The sequence below is a fragment of the Anneissia japonica genome, unplaced genomic scaffold, assembly GCF_011630105.1.
Source record: "Anneissia japonica isolate Jap-2015-1 unplaced genomic scaffold, ASM1163010v1 scaffold690_len516080_cov150, whole genome shotgun sequence".
In the NCBI taxonomy this organism is placed as follows: domain Eukaryota; kingdom Metazoa; phylum Echinodermata; class Crinoidea; order Comatulida; family Comatulidae; genus Anneissia; species Anneissia japonica.
The window spans coordinates 102,283-123,604 of record NW_022758421.1 but is presented as its reverse complement, the minus strand read 5'-3'; the positions used below and the strand labels follow the sequence as shown (position 1 = coordinate 123,604).

The following is a 21,322-nucleotide window of genomic DNA, read 5'->3' as shown; positions in this document are numbered from 1 at the left end:
TCATTCCACTCAAGCTCCTTAATTTGAACATTTAAGTTACTGTAGTCCTTCTACCCATGAGTCCTGCCATGAGTTTAAATGGTAAATAAGGTTCTTTACAGTCATACTCATGTATGACTGGAAAGCTATTCACTGTGTTTGAATGTTATGCTTTTCAAATAAGAAATAATTTGAGGACCTATAACAATTTTAAAATATCGAGAGTACAAGACTACAGGTACAGTATATAAATGCTTAAAATTAGGCATAATGATTTACCTGATTTCTTCATTTTTATTGTCAGATTTATACTTCTCACTGTGAGTTTACAAACTTTACAACAATCTGTCGAGTTACTTTCACACTGAAAAAAATAAAGGAAGATTTACTTTAATTTTGCATGCCTAAACATTGATGACCCTCTCAGCCCCAACATAGAAGGAGCCAACTTAAGAAAATGCACCGGTAAATTGCAAGGGTGATTGAAATTTTCAACAATGTTCTAAAGATAACTTACCAAATGGGTTTCGCTGATTTCTCTTATACACATCTAGATGTGTATAAGAGACAGACTCTGCCTTAATAGCCCACCTCCACTTCCGAGTTGTAGCATCTAATACATCTTATCTCATCTGTAGTTCAATGCATGACTTGGATGTCTTCCTAAAAGTTAAGTAAAGAAATTCAAAATAATCAGTGGGATTTGCAAGATATTGCATAATAAACAGAGATACATGTACTAGAAAAAAAATGAAGCTCTCACATAGCGAAATGAGGACCGGATACTTCATAGCTTTTACGACGCATCTTCAGATGTACTGTACACGGAAGTCTACTCTTAAATAGGCCAAGTAAAACAAAATAATTGGTTAGCATCCTTTTAGTATCAAATTTCATGGTAGGTTTATTTATTTATTTTTTTTGTTGTCGTAGAACATGAAAAACCAGCGTCGGAAGGAAAATTAGCAAAACAAAGAAGAGGAAAACAACAGACGCCAAAATTGGATACAAGAAATCATGTAATTCATCTACATCAAGCAGATAAGCTTTGCCTATATGAAAAAGTCATATTGAAATCCCTATATATGAAGTTTTAAAACATGCAACATTGTATATGTTTTAACAGAACTGATGATATCGATAACAAGTTTATAAAGCATTCCATCCTAAGTGGCGAGTGTAATTGCTGTTGGATGTGAAATTAAAAATAAAAATAACAACAGCAAAATAAGAAGATTGAAATTTATCAAAGTTGTATAATAATTCATTGTCCATTCATAAATAGAAACGTAATTTTTGAACTGGCATTTTGTACAATTGATTACTATTTGTGATTGTTATGTGTTTGAGTATGTACATCATTCCTGATGATGACATAAATAATGTCGAAATATTGAATCCCAACACGATGGCGTGTATTTCAATACTTGGAGTATGTATTATACTTTCTTATCTGAGATTAATCAGTGGACCTTTCGGAGTATGTACATATAGTGATAATACTCAATAGTGAATACTGTTAATGAGTTAGACTATTATCATGTGCTATGTTTATGCTGATAAACACTTTGACATCTAGTTGGACCAGCTGTTTGGAAACATCCATTCACGTCACTGTACCAGCATGTGAATATTCCATGCTTTGTGTTTAAGTTTGTGTTTGCTGGACATTAATTATAACTGGACCATACTGGGTTTGTTGTTGGAACAACACAACAGTCATCATTGATGCCATGCAGGGGTTTCGCCAGAAAAACAAAATAGACGGCCTATTTTGTTTTTCCAAAATGGAAGCCAGTGGGCGTGACACTGATCCGATGGCGGGCCACGCACATCGTTAGTAATCCCCATCGATTATTGGTACGAAAACGTACATTCAACCAATAAATGTTGTTTTTATCAAACGTAAATATGATTTACCTTTAGTTTAATGTAACATTCGATAGATTTGAAGAATATATAAAGAATTTGCTAAAGGTAGACCAGGCCCAATCAGACTAGGCCGAGCTGATTAGGATAAGCCGTCCTAAATAATTGTAGGCCATCCAAAAGACGGCCGGACGGCTCGCTCGCTAATATACGCATGCACTATCTCGCCACTATATTTCCAGTAATAAATTTATCTATGCTGTCCTACCTATGAAAGTTTTATCTTTAAAATTTTATTTCGTGAAATATTGCACACAGGTAAGAAGTGAACATGCCACAGTTTTAAACTGATGGGCGCAGCCATGTTTGTTGTCTTGCCTCCGGTCACCACAGAGCGGTTCCTCCTTCTTGTTTCTCTTTCGTGCTGTGGATGTCTACTTCCAAAGTGATGGAAATACCAACGCGCTGATTGGGCGACTTGGCTTTTCTGCACAAAGCATGAGACGTAAGCATCGGATCGGAGTTTAGTTTGCTAAGATAAACCTAATCCCGAGTAAATCTTAATGCTTTGCATCGGCTGTACCGTGTATACAAATACACTCTTTTTATACTACTGTACTACTATAAAACTATTGTAGGCCTTTTCTAGATAGAAGCAAGGACTAGGCCTAGACGGGACGATGATGGAATGGAACTGCAGGGATAAGCACAGTCGGCTGGCGTTCGGACGGATGGTAAACAAGCCTAGGCCTATATAAATTGCCTTCGGGAGATGGAGTTTTTGAGTGTTTTGTAAAAAAAAAAAAAAATCAGGTCGGGGGCTTTTCCGACGGTCGGGTGGGGATGCTAACCAATTGTTTTATTTTACGTGGCCTAATAGTAATAGTGTAGTTTTATTTAGCGCTGGTATCCATCAAAAAAGATGCTCATGGTGCTAGCTAACTGGTGTAAGTTTAAGAAAAGATTTTAACTGTCCACATGACGAACCGATAATGGGAAACATAGGCTTTTTTCACTTTTTTAGGGCTGGTCCAACTTTGAATGGATGTCATTCCATTTTAATTCATTTGATCAGCCTGTGCTTGCTTGTGGCTAGACAACTACCCATAGATAATATATCTGTAATTTAAGATGTATACACACACACAAGTGGCTATTTTGAGTGCAGGTAACTTAAAAAAAGAAGGGATAACAGTTAATCTGATGCCATATTTGTGTAATATGGTGCAATATAAGTTTGAATACCAAGTTTGACCTTGATAGCTATTACCAATCCCTAGTTATAAGCTTCAAAAGTTGGAGGAAATTGCATTTTCGCATTTTGAAGAGCCACGCCCCTTTTTTGGGGATGACGTGTCAATATCTCAGGAACTACATGTCCAGTAGGGCTAATCTTTTGTGTATGTTGATTTTTAAGAAGTTTCATAAAAATTGGAGACGGTCGACCTGGGACCTCTGGTTGATTTGACACGGAATTACCCAGGTAATTTTAAAGCCAAAATCGGTCTGGTGGACCACCGATTTTGTCCCCGGACCAAATTTTTCCTGACAGGCCTATAGTCAAGCAAGCATCGTAAAAAAAGACAAAATAAATAATACCCAGCCTGAAACATACACACCAAAAAAAAAAAAAAAAAAATAAAAAAAAAAAAAATGAAAATACAGAACCATTTAAAAATTACTATCCAAACATAAAGCACTAAATGTGTACATCGGCGTTCCATACTGAGGCTATTTATCGCGACTGAAATGCGTAACAATACGGCGAAATGGAGGCGCGGCCGACTGTATTCGGCCTACCAACCGGGTGATTCAGCAGGGCCAAGCCTACTACTACTACGCTTAGTACTAGCCTAGCTAGATAGCCTAGGCAATATATTTAGACCAGGCCGAGGTAGGAAGGAAGGAGGCATCCCTAGCTAGAATCACCACTACTTACCAGAGGAATATCCTAAAAATACGCTGCGAAAATAGAAGCTAGTACTGTACTCAGTGTATGAAGGCTTTCCCTCCCCTCTTCCTTGGATGACGATCACTTCCCAATTCCACCGCGCCGTGGCGTCTGGAGTGAAACGTCTAGAGCGGGAAATTCGTATGAATGGATTGCCGGTTATTGTTGTGTTCCCCTAGCTAGGCCCTAGCCTACCTCTCGTTAATATATGATGATGATGACTGATTCGGTTAGACCGAATAGGTAATGGCATAATATTTCGTCTGTAATGTAAGATTGTAAAGTTTCAGTTCAAGTATTTTGATGTAGCCTAGGCCTAGCTAGCCTATGAGTAGGCTAGCTAGGGCCAGGCCCGAGGGCGAGCACCATGCAGATCGAAGGCTGCCAGGCAGAGGCTGCCCGGGAGAGTGCTGTGCTGTGCTGTACTGTACTGTACATAGAGAGGTGTACTACTAGGAGTAGTAGGCCTACACGTAGGCCTAGACCATGAATGTAGCCTTAGCTGGACCAGGGAGGTGTAAAAAAAATTTGTAATCTCCCTGGCTGGACCTTAATATTATGCCTATTTGGTGAATCCTATTTAGCCAATTAAGATAAGTAGATTATTTCATATTTAGGCCCTATATTAATATAGGCTATTAATTATAGTTTGTCTCAAAATCAAATACATACAAAAAATGAAATTAAAAATGTAACTCTGCTCAGGAATTTGAAAAGTGTTCGATGGATGGAGCCTGCTGAGGAAGGTGTGCAATTTCCTAGCCAGACAGGGAATTCTGAGAAATTCCTGCTATCAGGAAGGAGGTTAATTTTTTCCAGGGGAGAGAATTTCCAGTTAAATAATGAGATATTAAACTTTCAGCCTGATGAAGGAGAATACGTATTAAATGAGTGAATATACCAATCCACAAGAATAGTGTTGAATATTTCGTCGTATCAACGACACATCAGCAACTGAGACAGGAATTAGGTCCTTCATCATGACAGTGAAAAATCAAGCGATATTTGTTCAACTCATGTTTCAGCATGATGTTGAAATTTCACCAGGGCAGGGGAGTAGGGTAGGAAATTTCCTGGCATGGTTTTGGGATTAATTATTCAGATGTATTACTGTGACTTGGAATCTTCCTTTTTTTTTTCAGATCACGCAAGATTGTTGACTATACATTAATTGGAGGAGATGAAAGTGATGGTACAAAAATCACTGATGTATTTATACATACAAAAGCATTCTAGCCTTCTATATTGTTTTTTCCCTATCAATATATAAACTTACAAAATAATGTTTCATTTAAAAAAAAAATGAAATATTTAAATACTAGTTATGGCAGTGTAATTGCAATTTGTATTTCTTTTACTAAATATGATTATCTCTCTTGGTGCTGGGTGAAAATCCATCCTTTTACAAGGCAACTACAAAACCCCATTAAGGCAATCAGTCATACAGTGGTCCCTTATTTTTACTAATTATTGTTAATTATTGTAATCTTCTCCCTATATCTATGCAATAATTTATTGTAAATTCCCATCAATATTTAAAAGGTGTAATGTGGTATGCCTAATTGTTATGCCTTGTTTTTTTCTTAAGTGACTATGATCCTAATTTAGCAGCACATACACCATGTGTATTTTGTATTGAAACAAGAAATTATTTAATCTCATAGATATATTATACTTATAATTTATGCTGCAGATGATTTTGATGTTCCAACTCCACCACTTAAAAAGCCTAAGGTAGACAAGAAAGCCAAAAATAAATTGATGCAACCTGCAAAAACCAAGCCAACAAAAGAGAAGAAAGCAAAAGAAAAAAATGTGGAACAGCCAGTGAAGCGAGACAGGTGTGTGCTTATTGAATTTTTTCCTCACCATGAGTCTGTCAGACTAATGTTTGATCAGATTTATTTAAAGACTAGTAGGTCAGGTGGTCAATGACATGGTTCCCAAGACTAGAACATCCACCAAACTGTTGTAATATATACAAAATAAAATAAATGATTTTTGGTAAGAGAGCTTTTGCAATAGCAGCTCCAGCTTTGTAAAACACCATATCAATGTCCATCAGATAGTGTGTTACTTTTATTATTATTATTATTGTTATTATTTTATTCAGGCACATAACACATGCACCAAGGATTGTCAACACTGTCCTACTTTGTAGGTGACAATCCCTTTCACAAGACAAACATACACACATGATGCTCTACACAAACTAAATCTCAATATGAGGTTTTAGGGAGTAGAGTTGTTTTGGTCATGAGAAAAAATCCTGCAACTGAGAGGAATTGAACCCAGGACCCTGGGATTGGAATGCAAGCATCTTAACCAAAGCTATTCAACTCCACTCCGACTACATTCCAACTACATTCCGACCAAGAAAAGAGCTTCCTTTTTAATCAAGTTTTTCATTAATTTAACATTGCATCATTATTCTGTTTTTATATAACTGTGCATTGAGAGCTTGCGTATATATGCGCTGTGTAAGAATGAATTATTATTATTATTATTATTATTATTATTATTGTATTTTTTTTTCTATTATTGTTTTTTTTTTTCATTTTATTTTTCAAATTTCCTTCACATCCAAAAGCAAGCACACTCAACCACTTACAGGATGGAATGAAGCTTTGTAAGGCTCTTAATGAGGCTTTAGGAGTGGATTTATTTTTATTCATCAGAAAAAAACAAATCCTGCAGTAACAGGGTTTGGACCCAGGACTTTAGGATTGAAAAGCATCTACATCTTCACTCTTGACTTTCAGATCCTTTTTTTTTTTTTTTTTTTTGTAGGGTGTCTTTGGAAAAATTGGAAGAACAGTCATTTGAAAGAGAGCTGCGAAGGGTGATGGAATTATCAAAGCAAGAATCCCAAGGGAACGAGAAAAAGGAAAACAAACACAACAAAATAGAAGCTGAAATGCACAACCAAGGTTCATGCTTTTTTTTTATTTTAACATTCTGAATTTTATACCTTGTTTTTGGTTGTAATGCAACCTTATATATGATATTTGTCTGCGTGGAGATAGTGAACTTTAACAAATACAATACTCATTTGAATGATATATTTGTATATTTAAGTACTGTAAGTTATTGATATTAATTGAGAATTAGAATGTGAAAATATTTTCCTCACCTAATATCAGATGAATAAACATTCTCATATTCTTTTTTTAAATTCGTTGGCAATCAGTAAAGGATTATTAGTAAATATTTTAAATAAGCAAGCAGTTATTTGTTTTAATTTCCCAACCATGATTTGAACCCAGCATTCTCCAGTTACCTTTGTGATAGGAAAATCTAAGGGAGTACAATATACCAGCTTGACCTCATAATTCAGTTGGTCGAACATCCACAGAGTACAGTAATTCAATAGCCAAACATGTCTAAGTTGTTAAAATGGAAGGTTACTGTATTCCTAATGGAAGCATGCACCATACAAGAAGAGTGCATTTGCTTAGGCTTGCATTTTTTAATGGTATTCAAAAATTATTACTGGGTTTGAAACATGTGAAACCAAAGGGAATGCCAACAATTTTGGTTCACTTTCCTAGGGGAACAGCGATTGGAAATAGATAAAGAAAACAAACCATCTGCTGTGACTGTTACATCTGCAACGTCAGTGCCTCATCCCCAACTAAATCAAAATTTTGTCACCACTAATCAAGAATCAGGCATTGAGGTCTTGGAAGAAGATTTCAGAGAGGACGCCAGACCATCACGGAGAGCAGCTTCCAGAAAGTCTTTAGCAGAGGTCTATATAGATGATGATGATGATGGAGATGATGATTTTTATGTTGGTTAGTATTTCATTATGTGATTTAAATTTATGATGTATGTAATATACCGTATTTGAATTTGAATACTCTGAGCATTTATTGTTGAGAAGGGTTTTTTAAAGGTGGGTATATTAGAGACATTTATACAAGGGAAGCATTTATTTTTTGGGGTGTAACATGGATACATCGTGGAGGAAATAATATATTTCCTCCATGGGTACATATACATTAAAATAATGCCCCTTAATTTCACTATAATATATGGAACTATAACACTGACAAATGGTCATAAAGACTTATTGATCTGAACCAAGTTAAGAAAAATGTAATTATATTGGAGTAGAACATGCCCTGGGGCATTTATTCGAGGGAGGAGTTTATTCCAAATGAGGGTCTAGTGGGGCGGAGGGGGAAGTGTTTATTTAAAGCAGGGCATTAATTTGAATAAATACGGTAATAGTCTTTTCATATCTGTATTTAGTTTGTTAGTGTGTTTGAAAAATATTGATATAAATATAGCATTCGATTTTCATCTCAACTTACCTTATATTTAGGTGATGTAGATAATGGTAGTGATGGCAATTTCTCTGATGATGGTGATGAAAGTGACTATGAGATATCAACATCAAAAAAGAAAAATTTGAAGGAAAGTAAAAAGAAAACAGTCAAAAATAAACCAAAAGAAAATAGTAGTTCCAAGAAATCTAAAGCAACTTCAGGTATGTACTGCAACATTTCCTTTTAAAGAAGAAATTTACTGATTTTATATATTTGATAACTGATTTAGCATTCTCAGTTACAATAATATCACCTTTTTAAAATTATGAATTTTGTGCAAATGTTGTTTCATTTTTGAGAATATACAATTAGGAGCCATTTTAATATTCACAATTAAAATTTCTAGGAAGAGGGATTCTCCTTAAAAATCTAGGAGTTTGTTGGGAAACAAATAAAGTAACGTAGTAAATGATCTGTAATCAAAGTGGAAAATGGAAAATATTAGATTAAAGTCTCCCGACATCAAGATTTATATTTTATCAGCAGCCAGTGTGCCAACAATAGTGTTACTAAGTAACAGTAATACTGATGTAATAATGATTATTATGATTATAACAATTACAAAATAAATGATTATTAATAATGATTTACAATTATTTGATATGCATCTTGCAGGTAAATCATCCAAGAATAAAGCATCACCAGCCAACAGCAACACATCAAGCAACATACATCCAACAGCACCCATTCCAACAAAAAGAGCTGCCATTCCAGCTACAATTAAAACAATAGGAAAAGGGTTCACACCACCAGCAACCAGTGGTACATCGATGTCTGTCACCATCACACCTAAACAGATCAACAGAAAACCAATACTCCCTTCTCCTGGTAAGAATATTATCTTAGTTCTTTCACTTCCAATAATGCCATTAAAGTTTAGTTCCAACAACTTGAGCATCAACAAATGCAAACAAGGAACTCAGTCATAGACATATGGGCCTCCCGAAAGTGAAGACTTTTCCAAATTTATGGAGTTGGGAAGTGGACTTATACCTGGCTAAAGTGTCTTGTATGAAAATTAATCAAAATAAAAGGGGAGCTTTTATCTGAAAAACTCAAGTAAAATAAATCTAAATTATGAATTTACATATATAAAAAATTAGGTACTGTACATGTATCAATTACAATACGGAATTATGTCATACTCTCTATAAACTATGATGATAATAGTAATACAAATTTATATATTGTGTCAATAAAAAAAATAAGTGTTTAGCCCTGTTGCATTGACTTAACGATAGTTACTTTTAAATTTGATTTCATTGCAGGTGGACCTAATCCCTTGGGAGGCGTGAAGCTAATATCACCAGGTCAACCTCGACGCCTTGGACTGTCTCGCTTTGCCAGGGTTAAACCTCTTCATAACCTACAACTGCCAACGTGACACGCTTTTGGTCACCTGCGTACTAGTATTTAAAGGATAGAACTCCAAAGATCTAGTCAGCTGTTACCTTGCATGTATTAAAAAATCAAAATCATTAGGCCTTCTTCTATATGGCATCATAACAGAGGCGGCTCAAAGGATCTGTCCAAAGTAGTCCAGCTCTTTGAGAGGTGTTCTGAAATTTTTGTATGTTGGGCAGCGTGGTCAGACAGCAAAGACCCAGGAGTAAAAAAATGGGCATTTTTGGGCCATTTTAGGCTTTTCAGAGACATTTTACAGTGTAAAATACACAAAATATTTATATAGAAAAAAAATTGACTTGGCCTGTCTCTGACTTTGGCTTAAGTCACTGCCCTCCCCCATTGTACTACCGCATCATAGGTATTTGTAAAAAGTGTGGGTTATATGTATGTAGCAAATCAGAGATCTTGTATACAGTTTATTTAAAATAAGGTAAACTGCTCATCTCTAGGTAAATATGGGTTTAAGCAGGCCTCCTACAGGAAACTAAATAATAAATAGCAGTAATAGTAAATTAATCTTGTACATTAATAGTACATGCAAGATATCCTAATGACCATTTTAATATATTATAAATATTTTAATTGGCTGTAAGTGGTACAGTATTTAAAAATCTTTTTTTTAAAAATCAAATACCAACCTGTCATGATTATTTCAATCATGTTGGTTGATTTCAATCAATGTTGGTTTTTATTTGGTATCTAAACATATATTTGATTATGCCTATTATTTTCCTAATTTCTTGTATTAACAGAGCAAAGAAATAGGCAAAACATACATTTTTTAACAAATGGAAATTGGTTTTGGTTTGTGTAGTAAGCCTAATCATCGTTATAAATAAATAAATAAATTACAAAATAAAAAAATTATTTATTATGAATTACATAAATTGTAAACCAGTACTGAATTTGTTGTCAGCAAAAAGATCGATTAGCATTTTCTTGCTGACAAAGTAGGCCTTCTCACCTTAACTTGTTACAGAAACCATGGTCTTTGTATTCAGGGTTTAAAAGTGAGTGAAAGGCCTACTGGGTATGCAGTCTGTAATTATTTGGCTCAAAGAACCATTTGACGTGATGTAATTCTATACGGTGTTTATATAGCGTCTTGTGGATTAAAGACCCCTCAAGAAGATGTAACCTGGGGCTTAATTATAGTATAAAACAAGTAAAATACAAGAATACCATCAATTTGTTTGGTTGTGATTATACATCAACATGCCAAAACACCAGTAAACAGTAAACAAATTCTTATAAAAGTACGGTTGGTCAAGTAAACCACAGCAAATATTGTTACAGCCCGTGACAGTAAATTATAAATCTGTATGTGGCCTGCCTATAATCTTCAACCTAGTGCACATGCACAAAGAAAGCATTAAATTTTCACCCATTTTAATGCCCACCCTGTTAAGAAGAGTACCACAATTTTTTTTTTGGCGGAAAGACAGTCTGCAATAATAATGCAACATGACGTAATACTGGTACTGGATATTATTTTAAAAATTGACATTCACATCATAGGTGACTGTCAGCACTTCTTTGTGTACACTACACTCTAAAGTTACCTGTTCATGGATCATCACTTTGTAGAAAAATACAATTAAAAAAATATTTTGAGGAAGCTCATTAATTCCCTGAAATTTTGGTAATTTTTTTTGATGCAGCTGCTACTTGTGCCCCATCAACTCTACTGTAGCATTGCATTTATCCACTCTACACACTCGTTGCTCACACAATGAAAGTAGATATGTTCGTGAAAACGTGTTATTACTAATTTTTTGTGTAGATAGAAAATTGCTTGACAATCAAAAAATGCTTATTTGACATGCTTTTTTTTATTTTCACGAAATAACACAAGCTGCTATGATTGTGTGAGCGACAACATGCGCGCTTAAATACACGTTGTAACATGACATAAAACCAGGCATTTATCCCATGATCAAAACAGCTGGAATAATTTATTGTAAATGATATAACAATATATTAAGCAGTCTACAATCTTCTTCATCTGCCATTTCAATATGGACATTCAAAAAAATAGGACAAGATTTATCCATTTGATTAAAACAAGCTTTCAATGATAAAGACAACATTACATTTTGTTCTCAAATAAGAATTGCATAAAAAAACCAAAAAAATTACTAATTGGTAACTTGAGAAAGAAATAATATGACTCAAAATTACTCATAAAAATTAACTAAAGGAGTACAGCAGTTATATTTGGTCGCAATACCCCTTCACATGAAAATAAAAACTAAACTAAAAAATACCCCAGACATAAAACCATCCACACACAGGAGTTTAAATTATTACTAACATATAAATACAACAGAAAGTGTAAATTTCATACCATTGATTGCACTAGCGAATATATACAAAATCATTGTATCATACAACGATCCATCCCTGTTTACAAAATGGAACAAACTTAACATACTAAAAGGGATTGCAAAATGTTTTACTATGGATTGTATAATTCGTATTTTACTCTTAATTTACGAAAGTTCTTCACAGTTAGACCAAGCTAAATATTGCTCTACAACAACAGTTTAATTTTGGTAATTCCCACCATATCAAAAGCAATTTATACGCCATGAAAATGATAGTACAATAATGTGGTTTGGTGGGTAAGATGCCTTCCTTCGAATCCTGTGGTCCCAGGATGAACAAACCCTAATTGAGTGTAGTTGTGGTCTGGTGGGTAAGCTGCTCAACTTCCAATCTCAGAATCTGGATACGAATCTTGTTCAAACCAGGCAGAACATATCCCAAAATATCCTAGTTTAGAATCTAAAATATTTTACACCGACTTCTAGTCTAGTCTCGGTGATCACAAACCTATGCATTTAAAAAAAATTATCATCAGAATTCGTCCCAACAATGTTCAGTATAAATTCAAAACTACAGCTATGAACAGTGACGTATCTAGGAGGGTGCACATGGAGCATCCCCCTGCTCTGTAGCAAAAAAAATCAAGTTCAAGCAGTTAATCACCATTATTTTGCTGACTCCACCTTTTGCGCCCCATCAGCCCCACCCCCATTTCAAGGCTCCAAGATACGCCACTGGCTATTAACAGCTACCAAATTTGATAAGAAAGACAATTACATTGACTTCGAATAACACACTGTAGGTGCTAATACATACATATGTACCATCATTATTTGACAATATGGTAAATTATCCCATGTACCACTAAACATGTGCAAACTTCATACACAAATTACACATTATTCGCCATCGTGTGCCCATGATAAAACTTCTAATTGCATAAAATCTAAAGTGAACTGAACAAATAAATTCCAAAAAGTAATCATTACCAATCAACAAAAACGTAAATATATATGTTAAAAAATAGCCAATGAGAGTAAAGGTAAAAAGTGCATTTTTTATATAAGGTGAATGGTAATTAAAAACATTGATAATTGGTATAAGAAAGAACTGGGTCAGACCTAGATGTACAAGAGTAATGAGCAACAATTTATGGAGGGGGATCAGGACTAGACGTAGGAGGGGTAACATGCTACAGTTTATGGGGTTACTGTTGGATGCTAATAAACAACAATTAATGGGTAATAGTTTAGGAGGGGGAGAGGGGATATAGGAGTGCTAAGCAACATTTTTGGCATTAAATATATATTTCCTAAGTTTCTGTTAACCCAAGAAAATACTTTAATTGAAACTCCACTTATGGATAAATTATTTTTCTTACTAATGATGCATTCCAAATACCTTCGTGAATGTCATAATTATGAGCATTGTTTATTGCAATGTAATTTACACATAGTAGAAAAAATAACATAATTAATTATAATAAGAATAATAATAATATTTAATAAAGTATTAATTAAAAAAAATAATAGACAAAATTTAATACAATGAAAAATTAATATTAATTACTGGCTATGTATATATTGTAATAGAAGTAATAAATAATATTGGCAATGCTAGTAATTCAAATATACTGATATTGTGTCTAATATATATTTAAGGAATAATCATAATAATAGACAAATATCGGCATAGTATAATAATATTAATCATAATTAAAATATGAATGCATGTGATTTAGTGATTTAAAATTATTGATGTTATTTTACACCAAACATCATATTTCCTGTTATGAATTTAAGTTATTTTATTGCCTCCCCTATGCTCTCAATATTACTGAGATACGATCGCTCATGTTCATAATAATTTTATTAGTTTGCTATTTTATTGCCCTCCATAAGCTTTCATTGATATTATTACAGAAATTGTCATGTTCCCAGTTACTAGTGCTCTACACTATTACCCTCCAATTAATGTTCTCATTGATACTATTATACCACTAGTGCAAATCTATAATGCCCTCCAAACGCTTCACTGTTAATGATATAGTATTTGTCATGTTCCCAGTTAACACTTTACAACTACATTGCCTTCCATATGCTTTCATTATGCATACACCTTATCTTATCCTTTATGTAATATATTTTAATTCATATTATTACCAATAACAGTAAATAATATTAATCACAATCTATATAATTTTCAGCTACTAATATGTACTATTTACATAATTACTGGAATGGAAACAATTTACTTAGAAAAAGCAGATGTCTGTGTTTTACTACATCTCTTAAATATACTACTCTAATGTGAACTGTTATTACTACGTTCCACGCATCACCAACAGTAACAAATGAATTAATTACGATGAATTATTAATTGTGATGAGATTTTGTATAAAATGTGCATTTAGACAATTATTCAAAAACTGTTGATGACCCAGATGCATTGTGGGAAACACAAAATATGTAACTCCATAGATTGTTAAATGGTCTTATCAACTCTCAATGTGGCTTACATGTGCTTAAATAGATGATAATCTACATGTACCAGGTTTATATTACTTTACAATTTAGATTATTATTTAGATACCAACTTAATTTATGCTTTTAAAGGTTAAATGATTTCTTTAGATTACCTTTTCTATAAATTAGATGATTGGCTACCAAATTTACTATTTTAAAAAGACAGATGATTTTTTAATGTACCAAACCTATTTAACCTTTTAAAAAGAGGGAAATGCTATATTAATTTGATAATGAGAACATCATTAAAATTTTAATAACAGATTTCAAGAGATCAAAATGTAAAGCAGTTTGAATTCTTTGAAGATTACTTAAAAACACAAGCACACATAAACTTCTATGGAAATATATCCACATAAATAACAATGTGATGTTGTAATGACACTCAAAACCTAGTGCAATCAATCAACCATTAATCTACACCTATAACATTTTAAAAAGATTGCTTTAAACAATACACACGACACTTAAATATGTTATTGCTATTTCAATCATATTGCAATCGTTGATTCGTCTTTTTGAATAAATATAAGAAGGATCAAAGATCGCATCTTGAAACAACAAAGTGCGGTAAACCTAATGGGCAAGTGTTTGCTGGTACACACACTCAACAACGTACTGAATGTTAATGTGCCAAAAAAGACCAATTTATGTCTCTTTAAAAAGAATTTAATTAAAAAAATTATACTTCGTAAAGATTTTTCACTTGTTACCTTAATACATATTCACTCAGGTTTTTTTTTTTTTTTTAAGGTTTAGGTCAGAGTGTACTTATTTCTGCTGAAATATTCACAATTTGTCTTTGTTTTGACTTATTCTTGATTTTGTTTTTGTTGGCTTTACTCTATAAAATATTAAACACTACAATTTAATTCAGCTGTTTATGACTATAACTTAAAAAATCATCAGGTAATGATGATTCGTAGTTAAACCTGGAACCAGACTGAGTTATAGTGGTGTTGACATCATTATTATAAGTAGATTATGTCTGTAAAATTACTTTTAAATGTAGAGTCGCTCCAGTATAAGTGATGTCATCTGTGGCGATTCCTTTGAACTTTATTACAGGGTATATTAATTTGTGGTGTTATCAAATATTTTAGAGGTGATATCATTAGGTGTATTAATGGTGATGTCATCAGTGATGATGATGATGATGTTATCAGTTGTCAAGAGATTTCTTATTGATAATATCTGGTGATACCTGATGATTTACTGGTGATGTCATCAGATGCTTTCGTAATGATGTCATTGGATGTCTTACTGGTGATGTCATTATCTACCTTTCTGATGATACTTAGCATGTGTCTTATTGGTCATCTTATATCTTACTGACGATTGATGACATCAGATGATTTATTGGTGATGTCAACAGATGCATTAGTGATGTCCTCAGGTGTCATATTGGTGATGTCTTCAGACACCTTAGTATGATGTTATAAAGTGTCTTAGTGATGAGAACATAACATATATTGGTGATGTAATATTGGTGATGTCATCAGATGTCCTATTAATGTTATCATCAGATACCTTACTAGTGGTGGTGTTATGTGTCTTTACTGATGTCATTAGATGCCATATTGGTGATGTCATCTGATGCCTTATTGGTGATGTCACCAGGTGCCTTAATGGTAATTTCATTTGATGCTTTATTGATAACATCTCTCTCATATTGGTAATGTCATCAGATGTCTCATATAGATGTCTTCAGATGCCTTGTTGGTGATGTCATCAGATGATTTTAGTCACTCAAATCAAATTCAGTATTTAATTGGTGATGCAATCCTGTATTTTATTAATCCATTCATCGGCTTCCTTTTTGTTTTTGGCAAGAAAATGGTAATCCCTAGTACTTGTTTTCATCTATAAAAAAAAAGAATTAATAAAAAAAATTAATTTTAAATGAAACTCTGTATATTGATAAATTTTTTAAGTAATCCTTAAAAAATTCCTTCATACATTGTCAGTGGCATTCTTAACGGATTATTATTAACAACGATCCATTACACTTATATTGTGGAATTGCGTTCTCCATAGAGTTGCATTGGCTGACGGGAACAGTGGGCGTCCAGTTTATTTGTTCATTTGTGCGTGTTTATTTTTTCTGTAGACTTACATAAATGAAAGAATTGTCATCTAGCTTAGGTACACCCGGCAAGTTGCTGGAATAGTTGTCATGTTTCACACTCTCTACTTCTTTTAGATCTATGGTGCCTTTACAGGTCTGAACATCGTCCGTATCATAGTAACGAAGCTACAAAGCAAAATGTAAACACATGCTTAAAGTGCAACTGCACAGAACAATAGCATTAATACTAATATGCAGTGCATCAAACTGAAATTAAATTGTAATTACGATCTGATGCCCTTGTACAGCAACCTCATGTCGTGATCATACTGTACAAAGCAGTAAAAATGTTGTGTTGGTAACATATAAAAAATTAGGTAAGATACTGGTAATGGTACTTGTAGCCGTCTGATTTCAGACATTTGGCAGTCATTGACATTATGTTGGCGTAATAGGTTTTATTATATGTAGTTAATAAAACATTAATAAATAACTACAAAAAACAATATGAAAATGTTATATAAAATAAGAACAAAATATCATAAAGATATTTAGTATTAAAAACAATCATGTAATAATAAAATAATATATGAAAATATTTAAATATTAATAAACACAATATAATTGAAAAATTGTAATTGTTGTTTATTTGTAACTCAGTAGTGTTATTTTTTACATAGGAAAAATTTTAGCAATCTACAACACTAAGTAAATTTAATCTTCAAAAATATTCATATGACCAATAACAATAGATTAGAATACCTGGTGTTTATTAGGATCCAATTTGAAGTATCTTTGTTTCCATTGACGTAATCGAGCCCCTCGTTTGTATAAGTAACCTTTATGACTAACTGTTTCACCAATTCTGGCAGCAAAATTTAGGTAGGTATCTGAAAAAGGAAAAAAAAAAAATCCAGTGATATTACTTCATTACCTGAAGTTAAAAACACAACAATCAGAATAAAAGATAAATTTCACCAGATGTGGTATTAAACAGAATGTAGTTATGGTAAATATTAAGGAAAGCACTTATATACTATTAAGGGGATACTTTCAGGTGTTAATTTATTACTTTATTTTTTAATAAAATAACACAAAAAAGGGGTCTCCTTAATAGGGTTTTTATTGTTTACAAGTTCTAAATACAAATAATAGAATTAATTAAGAATATAACTTATATATTGTAGAACCCTATTAAGGGGACACCTTTGGGTGTTGCCATAATAGGGGGTGTCCTATGAATAGGGTTTGTACTTTTCCTTATTTAGTGCCTGAAAAAGTGTCTCCTTTTTACGGTTGACCAAATGGAGGGGTTCTACTCCATAATCAAAAGGGATGCAGACGTACAACTCAGATTTGATTTGACAAAAACATGTGACCTGCCTAAATATGGTCATAGTAGTCTGGACAAAGATTTAGAGATAATGGAATATTTTTTTTTTTTTTTTTTACTTTATTTGTTTATCCTCGTATTTGAAAACGAGAACTCAATATCCACCAAACTATAGCTCCCTATTATTAGGATGTCTGCACATAGAACAAAATTCTAAACAAAGTTCTAAAATTATGGTGTTGACTTACTTGGGTCTTTATCATTATTGATTGGCACACTTTTTGTGAGTTCTTCAGTCTGTTTACTACTTGTATTACTTGGTTCTTTGGATGAGCCGCGTCGTAAACATTGCTTTGGCGCTGATGTGATACACTTCTCATGTGAACTAAAACCGCAATCTGCACATCTCATCCCTGTAAAATAATAAATCAATCAAATATATCACATCTTACAACACACTGTTGTGTAATGTGCTTACATAAGCGCATGATGATGTCATTAAATCCAAATATGGGCATATGACAGTTTTTTGTCGCAACTGATGCAGATTGTCAAAAAACTTTCATTGGATTGGTTACGTACTCTCAATATTTCTAATAAAAGCTAGAAATATTTGACGCAGAACTTTATGAAAGCAGTGTTTCTTCACATAAACATTAAATTGCATACATTAAATTGTATAGCGATTTCTTACCAGTTCCTTGTTTCATATAGCTCCAGATCACCTGATGACAAGCGTCACAATTGGTTGGTGTCTGGAAGTCATGTGACTCAAATCGGTGGTGAGACGCAAAACCTCTAGGGGATTCCCCTCCACTCTTACCCTTAAAAAAAAATGAAACCAAATTGAAATTATTATATAATTGTCGGATTCGAACTTTGAAATGAACGTCTGGATGTAAAACATTCATGCTGCACGCTACACCTATTTTGGTAATTAGTTTGGGGTTGGGGCGCAGCAGGTTTGAATGCTGGAATCTATCAGTAGACAATAAAAAAAGTGGTGTGTAGCTGTGCTTGATGCCTCAAATGGTTAACTGAGTTAATGAATTTGTTTGATCTTGTAATGAATTTGAATTAGTATAGTATTTAATAACAATCCAAAAAAATAAATATATGGTGATGTTAATCATGTTATTTGTTATAATCGATCAAGTAATGTAGAATATCGCATTGTTCATGGTTGTGGTACTGCTTTATTAGTGGCAATTATTTGTGGTAATTAGTTATGATATTGAATTCTCTGTTTGTTTGAGAACACAGTATAGAACATATATTTAGTAGAAAATCTGTTGTTTAATTCTGTTGTTTTGAGAAGTATAATGATCTACGATTGGATAATTATTGTGTATATTGTGAGGACTGTTAAATTGAGTATGGTATTCTTGCATCTTTATTGTTAACCTTAAGTAAAATCAAGATGGCCAATTATTTATTGAATTGCACTATTGTTGTATATCTAAGATTTAATCACTGTGATGATGGTTAGTTCTGCTGTTTGAATTTAGATTCATCTTTAGTATACTATATGGAGTAACATATAATAACTTCAGAGACCGATGAATGATGTGCTTCTGTTTTGCAGGGTTCTGATTGTCCTTAACTTGTTGGGGTATTTCCTTGTTCGTCAATTTTTGATGTTTTGCTGTTTTGAGTTTGCTGATAACTTCCTTGCTCCAATATATGAAGTTGAAACGTACTGCAGTCATTTGTTTTGCGTTCATGTCTTGAGAATGGCGACTGGCACCAAGTGACATAATTATTATATCAAATATATTAATTCACTTTGTAAAAGACTCAATAAAAACGATAAAATATGTTATTTGTTATAGGGAACCTGGGATTCGATCCCATTACCTTGAAACCAACTGCAATATTGTTATATTACCATAATAATGTCATAAAACAAAAAAAATGAGTTACTATTAATTAATTGAGGTATGCCCAAACCAGCGTACTCTCACTAATTGTTAAATTGAGCATAAAGAATGTGCCAGATTGTACAAGTTAATACACAGAAGCCATAATACTGTAATTTTACTTTATTAAACTTTGACAATAGTAAGTAGATTTCAGTAAATGACATTTCAAATCTTACGATGTGGAGAAAATTAATATATTAAAAAGTGTCAATATCTTGTTTTGGTCATAGATGCTGTTTTTTTTAATGGCATACCCCTATTATTTAAGTAAATTATTTAATCCCTTATGTGCAATTTATGAGTCACTGAACATTTTACTCTGGTGTATATATTGGCGCTTTATAAATCCTTCTTAATTAATCCATTGATTGATTGATTGATTGATAAGAATATAACAATAAGTGTAAAATTATCTCACCCTGAGGATATCCATTGTAATTTTCTTGTGGATTGAGGTTCCATGGGCTTTAGCTTCTTCAGTTACTGGGGAGACTAACTTTGCTTTAGATTGCATCGATGCATTGAACTTATTAATAATTGTTCTCCAGTGAGAGGTAGCAACATTAAGGTCTGTTTCCAACTGGATTATTTCCTGAAAAAGAAAAACAATCAAAAAATTACTTAAATTGATTAAAAAATACAAGGAAATGTTCTTGAAGAGAAGAAAAGGATCATTAAATCCATTATATGCAATTGGGCTTCTATAATGCTATCAACATAAATGTACAAGACCATACTGTAAGTAAAACTTTTACGATGATTGATTGAAAAATATACAACCTCCTTTAAAAAGAATAACATTAATTGTCATGAAGTCATGGACTACCTGTCCATGTGACTTACCTGTTGTATCCAATAAAACACTCATTGCTTTAAAAAAAAACCCACTGAGCTAAAAGCTGGACACACACTATAAGGTTTTTCTCTGTCAGTCTGTTTAAAAGACTTAATAAATGAAGTAAGTTTTAAAATGAAGAAAGATATACTAGAGAAAAGTGCATAATATTCAATTTGTTTTGTCTGTCAGACTCACTGAATGTTTGATCAGACATTTTGTGTATGTTTGTTTCAGAAATATGCCTCTGTCGAAAGTCATAATTTAATGGTGTCTTTCTTTAATTACTACGTGCCGATCCACTAAATTTTATGATCCATTTAGCTGGCTAACAGACAGACATAGAGAAAAGACAGACAGAAATGCAGGTAAAAAAACAACCTAATTGGCAGAAGTAATAACTTGCATTTAAACAATACTGGAAGCCAGATGAAGGACATATACACTTACATTGAGTAACCATCTCTGCATATCAGGATCAGCCTGGGCAACATTTTGATAACACGCATTGACAACACATCGGTCTGCAGGTGACAGCGGCGTCTCATTGTCCTCATTCCGTGCAGCATCAAACAACTCGCAGTCAAAAGCAGGTCCACAGCTCAAATGCTCATTCAGGTAAAAGTCCCAAATCTTCAAGCTTGATATGTTTGCATATGGTCTCAGAACTCTTGACTAAAAAAGCAATTTGAAATACGAATATTATAAACCCATGTTTGCTTATTAATATACAGTAGAACCTCGTTTTTACGTACCCCAGTTATACGAACC

General features: G+C 33.2%; 2 protein-coding genes across 9 annotated transcripts in view; one reads left to right on the top strand and one right to left on the bottom strand.

Moving 5' to 3' along the window:
- The first annotated feature begins 3,836 nt into the window (after positions 1–3,836).
- LOC117125263 (RAD51-associated protein 1-like) lies at positions 3,837–10,153 on the top strand. 2 transcript variants are annotated; one of them, XM_033271727.1, is made up of 8 exons: positions 3,837–4,042; positions 4,942–4,991; positions 5,493–5,640; positions 6,590–6,729; positions 7,351–7,596; positions 8,130–8,294; positions 8,749–8,961; positions 9,402–10,153. In XM_033271727.1, exons 1-8 carry the CDS (start codon positions 4,008–4,010, stop codon positions 9,515–9,517), a joined length of 1,113 nt encoding a protein of 370 aa, XP_033127618.1. In that variant the 5' UTR covers positions 3,837–4,007; the 3' UTR covers positions 9,518–10,153. The 2 variants fall into 2 exon arrangements, with proteins under 2 accessions (XP_033127618.1, XP_033127619.1); XM_033271728.1 differs by having other exon boundaries at positions 3,905–4,042; positions 4,942–5,008.
- A 1,314-nt stretch (positions 10,154–11,467) lies between these two features.
- LOC117125262 (myotubularin-related protein 13-like) overlaps positions 11,468–21,322 on the bottom strand; it is a 74,530-nt gene continuing 64,675 nt past the window's right edge. For all 7 annotated transcript variants that reach the window (XM_033271718.1, XM_033271721.1, XM_033271722.1 and 4 more), the window contains 7 exons: positions 21,002–21,226; positions 20,135–20,308; positions 18,489–18,618; positions 18,043–18,207; positions 17,224–17,351; positions 16,510–16,647; positions 11,468–16,256 (listed from right to left, as the gene is read on the bottom strand). In XM_033271718.1, coding sequence (XP_033127609.1) covers positions 16,161–16,256; positions 16,510–16,647; positions 17,224–17,351; positions 18,043–18,207; positions 18,489–18,618; positions 20,135–20,308; positions 21,002–21,226 — 1,056 coding nt within the window. In that variant the 3' untranslated portion in view covers positions 11,468–16,160. The remainder of the gene's footprint in view (positions 16,257–16,509; positions 16,648–17,223; positions 17,352–18,042; positions 18,208–18,488; positions 18,619–20,134; positions 20,309–21,001; positions 21,227–21,322) is intronic.

Bases quoted from the DNA above. Each gene is read 5' to 3' on its own strand.
- LOC117125263 (XM_033271727.1), top strand. From the start codon at position 4,008: ATGATGATGATGACTGATTCGGTTAGACCGAATAG. The intron at 4,992-5,492 runs GTACAAAAATCA...TTTATGCTGCAG, and splicing joins TGGAGGAGATGAAAGTGATG to ATGATTTTGATGTTCCAACT. The intron at 8,962-9,401 runs GTAAGAATATTA...ATTTCATTGCAG, and splicing joins ACCAATACTCCCTTCTCCTG to GTGGACCTAATCCCTTGGGA.